The 16,819-nt window shown below is 47.1% G+C and overlaps 1 protein-coding gene across 1 annotated transcript in view; it reads left to right on the forward strand.

The window, feature by feature from the left end:
- The first annotated feature begins 6,314 nt into the window (after positions 1-6,314).
- Positions 6,315-16,819, forward strand: part of LOC144115029 (netrin receptor unc-40-like) — a 49,465-nt gene continuing 38,960 nt past the window's right edge. The window contains exons 1-2 of the mRNA XM_077649155.1: positions 6,315-6,503; positions 9,329-9,443. Of these exons, the coding sequence (XP_077505281.1) occupies positions 9,387-9,443 (57 nt within the window). The 5' untranslated portion in view covers positions 6,315-6,503; positions 9,329-9,386. The remainder of the gene's footprint in view (positions 6,504-9,328; positions 9,444-16,819) is intronic.

Consider the following 16,819-nt stretch of genomic DNA (forward strand, 5'->3'; position numbering starts at 1 on the left):
AACACCTGAACGAACTGGCAGTCTACGTCCTGTGTGCTGATCATTCACTGAACTTAGTTGGCGTGTGTAGCGTTGACAGTTGCCTTGAGGCAGTCAAATTTTTCACTGTAATTCAGAGACTGTATGTGTTCTTTGCTGCCTCACCTAAGCGGTGGAGGTATCTTTTGGACAGCATGGGCGGAACTGGCCAGCAGCTTGTTTTGAAAAGTCTCCCTGAGACCAGGTGGTCAAGACACGCTGAACCATGTAAGGCCAGTCTTGAAAATTTCAATGTAGTCTTGTGTTGCCTTGAAGCTATATCAAAGAACGAGGAAGAAAACGGTGACACTAGGAACGAAGCGCACTCTTCAAGAAAATGACAAAACTAGAGACTGCATTCATGGCGATTTTTTGGAGTGAAATCTTAGCGCGCTTTGACAAAACAAGCGTAGCATTTCAGAAACCAGGCCTAGAAATTTCAGCTGCTGTAGACCTGATGCGCACTCTAGAAGGCTTTGTTAATTCTTTGCGACCTCTCTTTGATACCTTCGAAGAGAGAGCATGCACGCTAAGTACCAATCAATGTTATCAGGATGAGGGCAAACGCATCGTTTTGAGTAAGCACCCGGACAGAAAAAGCGATAATGCGCTACAAGGTAGAAAAAAGTTTTCGTAGAGACCTACGATGCTATACTTGACAGTCTAGGCTCTGCTTTGCGAGTGCGAAAGGCTGCCTACACTGAACTCTGCCAAAGGTTCGGATTCTTAAAATTGCTGACAGAAGTTGGGAGTGAGGCCTCTCTGGCACAGCAGGCTGAGAAGTTGGTGAAAACCTACAAAAATGATATGGAGCCAGCATTTTCCGCTGAAATCGTTCAGTTTGCGAACTTTCTGCACAACTCTGTGTGCCAGGACACAAGTCCCCTCGGAATAATGAAATTGCTGCACGAAAGAAAGCTTATTGATGTGTTTCCGAACCTTTCTATTGCTTTGCGAATGTACTTAAGCATATCCGTGGCAAACTGTGAGACCCCAACGATCGTTTTCCAAGTTGTCACTGATAAAAATTCGCATTCGTTCGAGCCGCCTTGACGAAAAGGTGAGCTCGCTTGCTATCATGTCCATTGAGAGTGACCTCCTCCGCGATCTATCCTTCGAACAGACTATATCTGATTTCGCCAAAGTGAAGGCGCGAAAGATGCCATTTTAAAAGAGGTCTGTTGGCGCTATACATGAATAGTTCCAATAAGTTCGTTGTGTCGCCTCCCAGTCTCCACGTTGACAATGAAACGCTTTGCAGTGTAATTCAAGATATGCAAATCTTCGTTGTTCGTCACTTGTTTGTTCTTTTTGCGGTATTTAGCGTGCTTATAAAGAACTGTATTTTTTTTGTTTTTGATAGTGCCACGTTTATTTGGTGTCGTCCTTGCTTGTCTTACATTTAACGAAAAGATTTTCAAATAATGTTTTGTAATTACAGTTGGTAATTTTCATTTTATACTAGTGCATTTTTATGGTGTTTGTATTGCCTTAAGTATTGTATATATCTACTGCATATTTATTATAGAGTAACGAGTGTAACGATTACTGCAGTCTGATGCTTGAATTTTAATAAAGAATGTTTTGGATACAACCATGCGTCTCCTCACGAGACTAAACTTAGTGATGCGAACAAAGCCTAGCTTCAGAAGTATCGACATCCGAGCTACGTTGTCTTTTCTACGTTCTTGTTCGTCTTGAGTGCACTAAACTTTTCCTTAAAGGGGCTGTGAAAGGGGCTCCAATAAAGTTGCGGCATGCATGGGATATTGAAGGACGCCGCTTCACGAATATATCCAGCAAGGATTTTTTAAATGCGCTTTGTAGAAGCTGAGTTATCTGTAGTTAAAATTTGAATTTCAGCGTCTATGCGCCTTTCCCTCTCCTCTCGTTGCTTTTTGCACGCTGGAAGGTAGGCGCTCCTTCGCCGACCCCCCTCTGGGAGCGGAGCTTCCCGATCCGCCGGAGCTAAGCGGCTTATTGGCCGCGGCCACGGTAGCTGCCTGACGTCTGAAAGAATCTAACCAATGGCCACTTCTCACCTTGTCTACGCAGATGCGGAGGACGGAGGAGGGTGCGAGCATGAAAAAGTCGTCGGGAAGGGCTCGCCAACTTTGACGCGTGATTGTGGGTCGTCTGCTGCGTGTAGAAGAGTGTTATTTGGCTCTGGTTTTCATGGCCGGTGCAGTGATTAAGTGAGTTAATGTGCACTCCTCAGAAGGCGTTTCGAGCCCCTTTAAAGCCTAGCTTTTGCTGAAAACAGAATGCAGATTAATCACGAAGTGAACAATGTGTTGTTGTTTACAACAGCACGCGTTTCAAGCAAGTTTTGTTGTTTTCCTTATAATAATAACAATGATAATAATCCCGTTGATCGCACTTCGATCTTTTTAATTTGGTGGAATTAAATGAAACATGGCATATTTCCAGTAGCGTAGCAGGCGACGGAGGGGGGGGGGGTTACTATAGGGAAGGGGGGCCTGCATGCGCATTAGCCCAGGGCCCACATTTTTCTTAATCCGGCCTTGGCAATGTACAATGAAAGATAGCAGCATTAGGGAAAATAAAAACGCATTTCTACAGTGTCGCTTAGCGGAATCAAAAGCGGATCTGTCCAATGGCAAAAACGCAAAAGAAACGAAAAGAGGAAAAAAGCTAACAAAATACGGCTTATAGGTTTCTAATTTGCGCGTCACGGAAAGAAATGCTGCGTCACTATTAATATAATAAATCGGTATGCAGTGTATAATCTCGGCTGCCAGGTTAGTCACAAAAATCAAGTCCTACTATAATGCATACGCAGGCGCTACGCCTTCGCGCAAGACTCGTGGGATTGTTCTGAATAGCGCCACGGCGACCGTTTAGGAATTGGTTCGCAGCGTGAAGGCACGTTTTCGTTGTCTCGACATGGACGCCTCCAGTGATTCTCCGTTTACGGGTTAGGTTATTTGATCGTACGCAACTATGTTACTCGGCGATTTTGTATTATGCTATGCAGTTTCAAGTTTGTTTTTATCGAGAACTTAATTCCTCAAATAGCTACTTTTGCAAATACTGTTTGTCCGTTTATCTAGTAACGTATTGTGTTTATTCTGAAACAGATGCACTGGCTGTGGCGTGAGCAGTCTGACGTGATTTTACGGTGATCGCTTCAGGCTTAGCCTACTCAGATTAAAGTGGTTTAGGCTGTTCAAATTCGCAAGGAGGCCGAAAGCAATACGTGAGCTTGGAAAGCCGAAGGGCTAGTCCTGAAAATGAAAATTGATTTTTGGGGAAAGGAAACGGCGCAGTAACTGTCTCACATATCTCGTTGGACACTCGAACCGCGCTGTAAGGAAGAGATTAAGGAGGGAGTGAAAGAAGAGTCCTCTACCGTTATTTTTCTTGCAGGTTAAGCGAAGTCACGCTACAAAAAGTTTTTGGTCCTGTTTGGCCGGAAGTACCGTGATAACCTTCAAATCGCGTTATACTTGGACTGTACGCATATATGTATTCTGGGCTTCCCCTTGTATCACCGCTCCCTTGTAAGGGTCAGGTGCATATTCACCTTTAAGGCCATCTGACCCACCAGTACACTCGCTAGAAATACCGTATACACTCATTTAAGGGTTGCTTCCTCAACCTGACAACCGATAATATTGAGAAAAAAAAACGGTAACGATTACCGGTAATACAAATGGACAGCGCAGGCTGCGCAGCTGAGTGGGGATATTTTTGTCGATAGGTGCAGTATGTTGCCCTTGGTAAGCGACTGCAAGCACGACTCACGCAGGCAGAACTGGCTCGCCAGTCCTTACGGGAGACGAGGAAAGCGGCAGAGCCAGCAGAACCACAGATTCTAGGTGGCGCTGGCGGAGCCGTAGGGGAGGGGACCCTTTCTCTTCTCGTTGGCTTGCGCGGCGGACGAGCGGAGGGCTCTGCACACGCTGCGCTGGGTTTCGAAACCAGTTCTTTTTCTTGCAGTTCCAGCAGTTGCATACATAGGCTTCAGATGAGTCTTCGACAAGAACACGGTCCATCGACTCCGATTTTAAGAAAAGGAAAAAGCTAAAGCGAAACATGTTCTATATGCTAAATGTCGCGGCTTTACTGCCTTGCTGGTGTACTCGCTTGGTTCAGGCAGTGCCGCTTAGTCGCGTATTAAAGGAAAACACATCGGGCTTCATGTGAACGCTTTATGTATTAATTAATTATCACTGCACGTTTTAATTACAAAGGCATTAGGATATTTTCACGCCACCGCTATACAGTACATACAGGTGCACGTGCAGCTCGCTTGGTGTCGCTACGCCCATCGAAGCCGGAGTGGGAGCGCTTTGGAGCTAGCCGGTATAACCCGCATAAAACGTCTAATCGTGTTATCAGTTTTCCACCACCTCAATAATGTCACACTAAAATAAGGTCGTTCTGGGTTGCGCAACGTCTCTGGCAGTGAAGCAAGCCAGGCGAGATCCGCCTCGTAACCAACGGCCTCATGGTTGCTGCGGGTTACACGCGCGAAGCACTGTTTCGAACCGTCGGCCAAACCATCATTACTGTCGGTCGAGCGCAAAGTCGCATTCTTATACGCCTATGACTACGCCTTATTTCTTAACCTGAACAAATGGGATGGCCAGCCTGTTTTATTCCGGGCGGTTCTCGCCGTCCGTCGGGTCATTCACACTTTCACTGCGTTCTCTCTTCAAACGGTTCGCGGAGTGGTCCTAAAATTCGGGTCGTCAACCAAACGGGGGCTCTATAGTATGGGTCCCGCTTCGGTCTGAAAAACTGAGTGCAAAAATGCCGCCTTCGTGTAAGGGCCACACCCCGAGAAAACCTTGAAAAAAAAGTAACTGTAAATTGTCGAGTTTCATGTCCCGAAGCGACACCTATACTCTCGGCCACAAAAAATTACGGGATGCATGTTCTCGAAAAAAAAAATATTACTGTAGCGCTGCCTCGCTACCCAGCCTCCTGGTAATGTTACCAGCCGATGAAGCAGGCACGCTCCCATGCACCTTCAAACATTTCAGGCGTATACTGGCATGCGTAACTGTGTCCAAATAAAATTTATTCTGCCCACCCGCATCCCGTAAACTTTTGTGGCCGAGAGTACATAAGCTATGAGAGACAACATATAGTTGAGGGCTCCGTATTAATTTAAACCACCTGGGGTTCTTTAACGTGCGCTGACAGAGCACAGAGCGCGGGAGCCTTTTCGCGCTTCCCCTTCATCGAAATTACGGCTGCCGCTGGCGGCATCGAACCCGTGACCTCGTCACCAGCAGCCGAACGCCAAACCCACTGAGCCGCCTTGCCGGGTAAAATCTACACAAAACGTGTGACCCTTACATGGGTGTATACCATGAATTGATTCCGATTCTGAAGACGGATGCCCTTCGACTAAACAAGTTAACGACCGCATTTCCAGCCTATAGCTACACTAGAACGTGCATACATACGCAGAAAAAAATTGCCAAGTGTTTACGCTATTCTGTCGCACTGCTTCTAGCTCTATGTTTGTAATACAGCACCCTTTAGTTGAATGCGCAGTAGGTGTAGTATATCAAATTTCTTTAAGGTGCGGAAAAGTGTACGTTGGCCAAGCTGGTAAATGTGTTAACGATAGGTTAAGGGGAGCACATAAAACTAAAAAAATGTCCGTGAAGGAAAAGATTTCCAAGGTTTTCTCTGCAAGTCATTGTGTGACTTGCAAGGACTGTTCGCCTTATCTAGAAAACACTTCCGTTATTAAGAAGACCAAAACACGTGTCACACGGGAAATCTTAGAATGGTTATCTAGGCTTGGGGAGGGCTGCGTCAGCATGGCCTCGATCACCATCTCATACAAAGAGGTGGCATATTTGAGCATGCGCAGACAATATTCACTGGCTCGGACAGCATGTAGTGTATATTTGTGAATCGTTCACAATAAAGGCTGTCGGAAGTTCAGCGCACGTCATTGTCTACTCTCCGCCCGTTGTCCCCTTTCTGCGCAGCTGTCGTTATTTCTATGTATCCATCACACGCCCAATTAGCAGCTTTACACGCGCTCTAAACTAACAACACATTTGCGTCCCCGCCACACAATCGTTTCTGTGAGAAAACGCTGCACGTGAAAGACGGCGTTGCAGCTCGAGTGAGGCGTTCAGACCTACCAACGCAGCCGCTTCTGAATTTTGTAATCGAGCCCACGCTGCTAATCGAGTGTGTCACGTGCACCCGCTTCCGAATGCGCGCGCAAGCCGAGGCCTCCCAGGCTGCTGCAACCAAAAGCGGCCCGATGCATCGATTCGTGCAACAGGCTGATGCTTCCATTGTTTAGCATCCCGTCAGGCTTTCCACGCGAGCGGTCTGTGTACTTCCTCTGCCGTTTGGCGCACTGTAGTGTCTGGCAGAGCCATAACTGCCAGCACCCTCCGCGCCGGCACGGCCAGCATCGTGCCAGTGTTCTCGGCAAGCCGCGAGGCGAAGATGTGACGGCGCACGCACTGACTTGACTCCAGGTAGGTTCCGAGGGATGCTCTGTCCGCTCCGAGGGGTATCAGCGGCGCGCTGCTGCGTTACACGCTGAGATTTGGGTGGTAACGCTTGCTCTATCAGGGCGTTTGCGGGACAGAACTCTTCTTCCGCATTTCCGCAAACCAACTCGCTGTGTGTCTGTTATGTTTCGTCAGTGCCAACCGGCCCATTCTCACATAAAACTGGAAGGCCGCGTAAAGCCTAATTACCTCAGGGAAACAAAAGCGCTTTCTTCATTTTTTTTGTTATGCCAGCGTTGGCCATACTGGCGCCAACATAAACAAGGGAAGTAACGCTCACGAACTTTTTTTACGGCTGTCGAAACTGCTCGCCATCCAGTGAGCAGTGTAGATTTCATATCACCGCATGTTGTCGACGAGCGTATACGATGAACCAACCGCGCGAATCCTCTCGTAAAAGTTAGAATTCAGAGTGCTCGTCCTTAGCGCTCCGCCTCACTCCTTGATATCCCACGCGCCGCCATTTGATGGACATCGCCAGCAGCGAGGCTAGAGGTCGGAGAACCCTTTCTTTCCTCCAAGCGTCGCTGGCGGCGGTTGATCCCAACAAACACAAAGTCGCAGTTTTTTATCCAAATATGCTCGAAAAAAAATAAGGGACAACTAGATGGCTGCCACTTGGTAGACGAAAGGCTCAGGCAAGTGACTCTCTTGATTCGATCTTCGCTAGCCTTCTGCTCTTAGTACGTCCTTCTGCTCTTAGTACGCAGTACTACAGGCCGCACATGGCAGCGATTTTCTTTTCTCTTGAAGCTGCACGTCCGCCCTGCGCATGCACTGGACTGACTTGCAAATTCTGGGTATGTATGTATATATATGCACTGGACTGACTTGCAAATTCTGGGTATGTATGTATATATATATATATATATATATATATATATATATATATATATATATATATATATATATATATATATATATATATATATATATATATATATATATATATATATATATATATATATATATATATATATATACATACATACCCAGAATTTGCAAGTCAGTCCAGTGCATGCGCAGGGCGGACGTGCAGCTTCAAGAGAAAAGAAAATCGCTGCCATGTGCGGCCTGTAGTACTGCGTACTAAGAGCAGAAGGACGTACTAAGAGCAGAAGGCTAGCGAAGATCGAATATGGCAGCGATTTTCTTTTCTCTTGAAGCTGCACGTCCGCCCTGCGCATGCACTGGACTGACTTGCAAATTCTGGGTATATATATATATATATATATATATATATATATATATATATATATATATATATATATATATATATATATATATTGCTGGTGAGTGGAAAGAAATATTTTATGCTCGAAAATAGCGTATGCTTTCTTCACGATATGACAATTTTGTTTTATGCCTCCGTTTTTGCGCTGGACCTTTAACGAATGCCACTGTTTCTTACCACCTAACAACACATGTTTAAAATAACACCTCTTAACGTGAGGTGTACGTAGGTTTCCGTGAGTGATATTGTGGGCCATAGTTTTAAAAGGAAGGAAGGCTATCGAGTGTATCGCGGAAAAAAAATATGGAGGGGGGGATCAGGCTGCACCTGCCGCGGTGGCTCAGTGGTTAGGGCGCTCGACTACTGATCCGGAGTTCCCGGGTTCGAACCCGACCGCGGCGGCTGCGTTTTTATGGAGGAAAAACGCTAAGGCGCCCGTGTGCTGTGCGATGTCAGTGCACGTTAAAGATCCCCAGGTGGTCGAAATTATTCCGGAGCCCTCTACTACGGCACCTCCTTCTTCCTTCTTCTTTCACTCCCTCCCTTATCTCTTCCCTAACGGCGCGGTTCAGGTGTCCAACGATATGTGAGACAGATACTGCGCCATTTCCTTTCCCCCAAAAACCAATTATTATTATTATCAGGCTGCAGCCTCAAATGCAGCGAACTTTTGCCTTACTAGGTCATTTTAGGTGTTTTATCACTTATACCCGAGTCCATGCTCTATCGAAAGCGTAGAGGTCACTTCACGAGTTACCGGGCCAGTCTGAGAGCCACGAGGTGAAACTCCTGCGGCCTTCTTATTCCCGAAAGGCTGTAGTGACAATGCCCCCTTAAAGCGACGAGGGTGAGCGCGTGACAGGAACTACAAATAAGACCGTCTTCGCATCAATGGTAGAAACCGTAGCACTTTCTCAATTTTCTACGAACCCATTTGAGGCCGTTGCCATGAAGAACATTTGCACGACTGTTGCTGCCACGCGTCCAGAACCTCCCCGACTCTTCAACGTGTAAACTACCCTTAAACCCAATCCTTTCATGCAAAGTAACGTAGGTAGTGCTGTTTGTAACACTAAGGAAGACGCCCGGTGCTTCTGTTGCTGAAAGAGAGAAATAAGAGAACATGCTCTGCACTTCCAGAGCATGTTTGTTTTTCAACTCACTGTACGCCAGAAGCCCTCCGCGTAAGGGGGACATGAATAAACAAAAGACGCGACTGCTAGTTGTTGACAAATGCTCTCGCTGTGGTCTTTTAGAACTAGTTAAAAGTTTACTAAGGACGCGAACTGAAGACCGCGACACGACCCGTATGTCGCGCAAAAAGCATGGAACGGAAACCATTAGAAAGGCAGCCGAGCCACCGACACACCGTCTTTGGTTCCGATGTTTCCTTACAGAAATTTATCGCAAACTCAGCGATACGCACGCCGCCGCACTTTTTTTTTTGTTACTGAGCGTGGCTTCCCTTTTTGTCTTACGTTCACATGGCGCTGCGGGAAAAAATGAAAATGCCGCTTCGTCTCAATTTCCGCCGTTGCACCATTTCTCCCTGCAGCCACAGTTGCCTTTAGTCGGCTGTGCTCCAACCGAAGCGGTCCACCTCCGAGGCCACGATGCAGCGAGGCTGGTCTTTCGCACTCAGTGGAGCGGCAGCGTATGTCTTGCTTCAGGTGAGGACGCGCGAACATCGGCGTGCGCTTGAAGCGTTCCTTTCATGAACTGGTGCTACTGCTTGCTTGAAGCGCACGCAACGAATGATGCCGCAGTTTGCCTTCACGTGTTTATGCAACGAACGAATACTATGACCAAGAGAGAAAAATAAAAAAAAGACGATCCTGCTGACGATTGGGCCGTCGTACATGCGAGGCATCTTTGCTTAAACACAGCATCTGTTTATTTTGCAAAGACTAGCCCATATCCGCGCCGGTTGAATAGTGTCGACATTGACATTCACAAAGAAAAGTGGAGTCGGACACTCGGGCAGGGTAAACAGCGATGAAAGGAACATGGAAAGGTTGCGATAAAATGAGAGGCGTCCGTCATTGCCTGCATTAGCCAAGCGTTCAAATAAGGGTGGCAGTATACGTGACGCAAAGGTAAAAAAAAAACAAAAAACGAGTACTGTGCACTGAAAAAGCGATATTTGCGCGAAATAAGAAGTTATGAATTTAATAATAATCTTACTGGTAACGCTATTCAGGTGGTTACGCAAAGCATATACTGAAGTAATGATATTGTGACGCGCACGAAGAGGCGATGCGTAGTCTATTTGGTCGGCATCGCTGGGTAGAGAGAGGAAGAGGGGAACGAGCTGGTTGGTGATGTTATACAAGAGTCCCCGAGTCCTTGGGCTGCTCCAATATTCCTTATTCGAAAAAAAAGATGGATCATTGCGTTTCTGCATGGATTACCGTCGTCTAAATGCCGTCTCCAGAATAGACGTATACCCTCTCCCTCGAATCGACGATGCCATCGACTGCCTTTTTTCAGCGTACTACTTTTCTTCTATTGACCTCCGATCGGGGTATTGGCAAATCCCTATGCATCCCGCGGATAAGGAGAAAACAGCGTTTATTACACCTGACGGCCTTTATGAATTTAATGTAATGCCATTCGGTCATTGTAATGCGCCCGCCACTTTCGAGAGATTTATGGACACTATACTGCGTGGTTTGAAATGGGAGATATGCATGCGCTACCTTGACGATGTTATCATTTTCGGAAAGACGTTCAGTGAGCACAACGATCGTTTAGCTCTCGTCCTGGACTGCATGCGCAAAGCTGGTCTTGTGCTTAATTCTAAAAAGTGCCACTTTGGTGCGGGCCAAGCGTTAATGCTTGGACACCTCGTTGACAAAGACGGCGTCAACCTGATCCAGCCAAGACTGCAGCTGTTGAGTCCTTCAAGCCACCACAGTCTGTCAAAGAGCTGCGAAGTTTCTTGGGCTTGTGCTCATACTTTCACCGTTTCATCCATCGCTTTGCGGACATCGCATACCCGCTGACAGGCCTGCTTCGGAAAGATGTGGCTTTGGAGTGGACCCCTGAGTGCGGCTCCGCCTTCCGTCAACTGAAATTCCTTCTCACGTACCACCCTGTACTTCGCCACTTCGATCCCTCCGCCCCACAGAGATTCATACCGACGCCAGCGGGGTTGGTCTCGGGGCTGTGCTCATCCAGCGCTGCGACACCAAAGAGCACGTTGTTGCGTATGCAAGTCGTTCACTCAGCAAGCCGGAGCGCAATTACACGGTCACCGAGCTGGAATGCCCCGCCGTCGTCTTCGCCACGCAGCGTTTCCATTCGTATCTCTACGGACGCCCGTTCACCATCGTCACCAACCATCATGCACTCTGCTGGCTCGTTAACCTTCGGGACCCATGTGGGCGCCTTGCACGGTGGGCTCTCCGGCTACAAGAGTTTGACTACACAGTCGCCTACAAGAGCGGTCGCCGGCACGCTGACGTGGACTGTCTTTCGCGGTTGCCTCTTTCTGAGACAGAGTCTAACATCGATGATTTCGATCACTGCTTCGCGTCAGTCTCACCGTGTTTTCCCGACCTCGCCACATTCCAAGCCGAGCAACAGCGCGATTCGACCCTGCGGCCTCTTCTTGCGGAGGCTGAACACCCCTCCGGTGCAAACCACTTCTACTTGCGAGATGGTCTGCTATGGAAGAAAAATTATTGTTCTACGGGTCAGCGCTTCCTTCTGGTAGTTCCGCAGAACCTGTACACCTCCGTCTTGCAGGCCATGCACGACGACCCTACATATGGACATCTTAGGTCGGCACGAACACTCCACCGTGTCCAGGCCCGCTTCTATTGGCCGAAAATGCGCGCCACGACTGAGCGATACGTCGCCAGCTGCCCTCAGTGCCAACAATATAAGCGCCTTACTAGCGTTGCTGCTGGTCAGCTTCACCCTGTGACACCACCTTCCGCACCGTTGGAGCAAGTGGGCATAGACCTCCTTGGCCCATTTCTCAAATCCTATCATGGGAACCGATGGATAGTGGTTTGTGTTGATGACCTCACTCGGTATTGTGAAACGGCCGCCCTACCCTCGTCTACGGCGTCTCATGTGTCCTCGTTTATGCTGCTCTCCATAGTTCTCCGCCATGGACCCCCAAAAGTTGTCATCAGTGACCGTGGTCGGCAGTTCACCGCTGACGTTTTCGAACAGCTTCTCCGTTCTTGCGCATCGCATTTTCGCCATTCCTCGCCTTACCATCCCCAGATGAATGGGCTAACTGAGCGCACGAACCGAACAATTACCAACATGCTCTCAATGTACGTTGATTCGAAACATAAAAACAGGGACAGCGTCCTGCCGTTCATTACCTACGCGTTCAATACCGCGCGCCACGAGACTACTGGATTCAGCCCCTCCTTTCAACTATATGCTCGCCCTCCACGCTACACCCTGGACACCATACTACCATTTTCTGCCGAGTCTCATGAATACCCTTCCATCGCCGAGACACTTTGTCTCGCCGAAGAGGCCCGGCGTCTCGCCCGCCTTGGTGTCCTCGCCTCCCAAGATCGGGCCAAAGCGCGTTACGATGCCCACCGCCGTCACGTCACTTACAGACCTGGTGATTTGGTCTTGTTGTGGAAGCCTGTCCGAAAGCGGGGACTGTCCCAAAAGCTGCTGTGCCACTACGATGGACCATATGCCATTATTGAGAAAATTAGTGACCTCAACTACCGCATAGCGCGTCTCACGGCAAGCGGACGTTGTTCTACACGAACTGACGTGACTCACATTGCCCGGCTGAAGCCCTACTATTCCCGCGGTGCTTTTTGACTCGCCCAGCGGGCTTCGGCTGCGTAGGGGGAAGTGTGACGCTCACGAAGAGGCGATGCCTAGTCTATTTGGTCGGCATCGCTGGGTAGAGAGAGGAAGAGGAGAACGAGGTGGTTGGTGGCGTCTCGTGCTTGGAGATTGGACCCCATCTGGTTTGTCAGTCGCCCGTCGTGGTTTGAATAAACCCCGGACGTAACAATATAAATATTACACAGAAGGAAGGATTTCCCCTCCCTTGTTCACTTTGTGATTGTCAGGAACGATCTGCCCACCCTCTCTCTCTGCGGAAAAAATAGCACAGACCATATTTCGTTCATTTGCCATTACTGGTTATTGTGTGTTAAAAAGAGCAACGGTCGTGAATTCGACTTCAAACTGAGCGCATGTCGCAGTCTCAGAAAAAAAGTTCACAAACATAATTTTGCTTTTCAGCCCAGGTCTAATCACGTTCAGCATTAATATAAGTCATCTATTTATTGTAATCTCTCCATGTTCTGCTAATGCCAGCAAAGACAAATATTCCGTCATTCTGAAGTTGAATCTTCTAATGTTGTTTTATTATTTAGGTATCGTGACTTCTGCTAAGTCATTATATTTCTTTATTGGTTGTTTTCTAATGAATTTTATACGACCGCCGATTCCCCGTAGAAACTATTATTTGTGCGTTTTAAGCCGGGCACCATTTTCATACGTAAATACCACTACTTCCGTGTGAAAAGGATCCTTTAACTGGCTGGTTAATTTAGGCTGAGGTACAAGCCATAGCGGGTTCAATTACTCCATGGACTTTCTTTACGCGGGACATTGGCACTACGCATTGTACACCAATAACGCTTTCGTCTGTTGCGTATATAGCGTTTTAGGGTTATGATGGTCCTACATGCCAAATATTGTTGATAAAACGTATCCAGCACTGAATCGTTTAAATTTCAATGTCTTAGACAAAGCACGAACTTCTCCAAATAAGGTTTTTCAGGCGCATGACTCCGTTTCCGTAAACTGTATTGCCAAATAAAGGGGAACCGTTCATGCCGCTATCCCCAAAATGATTGGCCGCGCACAAGACGGTAAATTAGTACAGAACTGACTCCGCTCTTAAACAGGGGTGTAGGGCACCTAAGCATTGCCTAAGTTGGGTCCAACGTCTTTGCATTCAATACATGTGGTTGTCGTGCGCTTTCTCAGCCTTCTTCCATTCTGTCCAAAAAATACAGTAAGTTCACTATGCCGAAACGTCCTGAATGCCAATATCATTTAGCTTTCCTTTGAGTGCGCCTACGAAGCCACTTGCTCTTTCTAAACTTTTATTTACACTCTAGATCAAGGTGTGTAGCGTTTAACTAGCCCACTATCGCCGCTGCACACACTTATGCTGTGGACTGTGGCCGGAAACGTGAGCTTTGTGATCATATTCCTTGTGAGTGAGTTCATGGAGTTAATATTTTCTCTGACAGCAACTGGGAGTAATCTCATTAGCAAAAGTTGTTTTAGCATATAGATAGACACGCTGTGTTGATGCATGTTGCGCCTTGGTTTCGACGCAGGCAGCTATGCATGTGCCGACTCGTCAGACATTTTGTCGTAAATAATGGCGACTCTCCGCGTCTAGTTTTCTGAGACTGAAACTTGAAAGTTTTCTGAAACTAAGGCTACGACTTAAAGCGCAGAATGATTGCGACGTTTCCGTAACCCTATAGGTACGGCACTCTATGCTCAAGTTTTCTGAGTAGTATAACCTAAGGCCCAAAAGTAAATTAGGGTTCCCGATTATCCGTTACGAAGCGTTTTCATGCAGTGCATCTTGAAGGCAAAATCTACTTGAATGAGCTTGCAGCTTAGAATAAGACGGAAAAAAGTACTGCTATGGTAGGAGTGCTAGCTTTTGCGTTGCCGTATAAGAACAACGAATATTTTGAAGCTTTAGTGAATGGCTGTTATTTTAAATGCGATTTAGACTACACAGCAAAGCTTTACACTGCACACAGTGCTTGTTTCTTCGTCATGATTGACCGCCGCGTGATGTCAAAATACCGTTTAAAAATCTGCGTCCGATGATGCAAGTAATGGGTCTACGCTGTAGCATGCTTAGTTTGACGTGAATGCATCGCCAAGATTAATCCTTTGTATCAAAACTCTCACGTGTACGGCCAGAAAGTATGGCCAGATGATTGATCATATAGCGGAAGTAAATCTGGGAAATAAATTTAATATTGCTGGCCTATCAGCGTCAACATGGCAGCCATATTTGAATGCTATTTCACAGCTTCATTTCAACTAAATGATCAATAATCTGGCCATACTTCCCGGCAAAATATTTGGCCGTTGGGATGCGAACGTTTAAAACGTAGAGATATGGGAGCTGCTGCATTTTGGTTTGGTATCTTTACAATGTTTACGGTCCACGTTTAACTTGCCATGAAATGTGGCGCTCGCTGAAGATGCTACAAATTCATTTAAAAGCGTTTCTTTCAGAGCGTCTCGGAGGCTCTTGAAGCATTTGTAGCTAGTATAGGTTGGCAAAAAAAAAAAAAAGAAATTATGCTGCCGGAAGAGTGGAAGTGAGTGTGCAATATATTTTTTCTTCTTATCAGGGGCAGCTGACGTGTGAAAATAACGAAAAGAATGGCACTTGTTGCTGTTGTCATATGTTCACAGTTTCGTGCGCTGAAGCTGCGTATTTTGGAGCGTACTTTATTTCGGTGGTATACGCGCCTACCTGTGACTTAAAGGAACAGGCAGGAGCGCGCTTGGCTTGAAAGGGGGCCTCCAAGAAGATATGTTCTTATTGGTAGTTGTTCTGCGGCATGTAATTCTTTTTTTTTTACTCTGTCTTTCTCACTACCCAGCTCTCTCTCTCATCAGAAGCGAAGACAGGCAAGTGAAGACGCGTCTTCTCGATCAGTTTTTTCGATTGTTGTTTACCGTTCCATCCCCTAAGGCTACAAGGCTCCACGGAGCGGCCTTCGCATGCCTTGCCGCAGAGTTAGTGAGCTCCGCGCGCTGAGTTTACGGAAGTGTAAACGGTCTCAAAATGATACGTGCCAGGTCATGCAGTGCGATCAATCACCCGGAGATCGATCGACCGTGGCGCCGGTGTTACGTTGGCAAGACGTCGCACATTCGCGTAGGCGCAGGCCGCGTCAGGTACGGAGCACTGCACCGGCGCATTACCGGCTGCTCGCTGGAGCTTGCCTGAACTATGCTTTTGCAATGAAATCGCCGTGTTTTCCGCAGCCGTGACCGTGGTGCGAAGCCCTTCGAGTCGAGGTTCGCTTACGCATAGCTTGCGTTCCCAGAAGCGCTCAATTGTGTCGCAGTTAGCACCGTGATTGCTGGCTCTCTCTGACTCGAAATTCGGTACATCATTTTGTGCTCCACTGTTCGTCTGCGGAGAACAGTAGGCCAAGTTAGCACCGAGCTAAATGATTAGTTCTCACTGTTTTTCCTTTGCTACGGACATGAATATATGAGGAGTTGGTGCCGGGACATTCAGGCAGGGGAGTGAATTTATTTTCCACTCGGATGTTCAGTTCATTGTATCATCGTGGAAACTCAGTGTGACTTCCATAGCTATATATTTTTTTTTCATTTTGGTACTCGAAGTCACCTGCGACCACTGGTTACAAGAATCCGAACAAATGGCTTATTCAGAATAGTTTCACATCAATATAAGCCTGCACTGTACATCGCTGCGCGCGGTGAGTCGCTGTTTCTATCAGCAAGCTGGCCCTTGTTGCGGCATGATATCCAGCTGCTGTCGGCGGCTGCATAATAGATATCACTAAACACTGACTGAATTAATACACGATTCAGCTTAACCATGTGCATATAGCGCTTTTATAACGTGTGGCAAGCTTTCCTGAAAAAAACCCCTGTGATATCGATAACACTGTCAAAAATAAGACACAGTCGCTTTTTTAATCAGGCCTCGTGTTTCAGCTGTAAATCAAACGCAGAAAAGAAAGATCCAAACGGCGAACGCAGCCAAAAAATAAAAGCGAGGCTTCGATAAATCTGACCTCTGAATTTTTGTGACAGCTGAAGTGAGCGAAAATAAGCAGTTGAGTTTTTTTTTTGTAGTTGCAATGTCATTCTGCGCGAAAACACTTCCTCCTTTCTGTATATTAAGTGGAATGCAAGCGGGAGGAAGCGAGAGCCCGAAAATAATCGCTCGTTGCTCTGTTCGGCGCTCTTGCTTCTAGTCTCCTCTTGATGGTATCGACTATGCAATCAATCG

The sequence above is a fragment of the Amblyomma americanum genome, chromosome 1, assembly GCF_052857255.1.
Source record: "Amblyomma americanum isolate KBUSLIRL-KWMA chromosome 1, ASM5285725v1, whole genome shotgun sequence".
In the NCBI taxonomy this organism is placed as follows: Eukaryota; Metazoa; Arthropoda; class Arachnida; order Ixodida; family Ixodidae; genus Amblyomma; species Amblyomma americanum.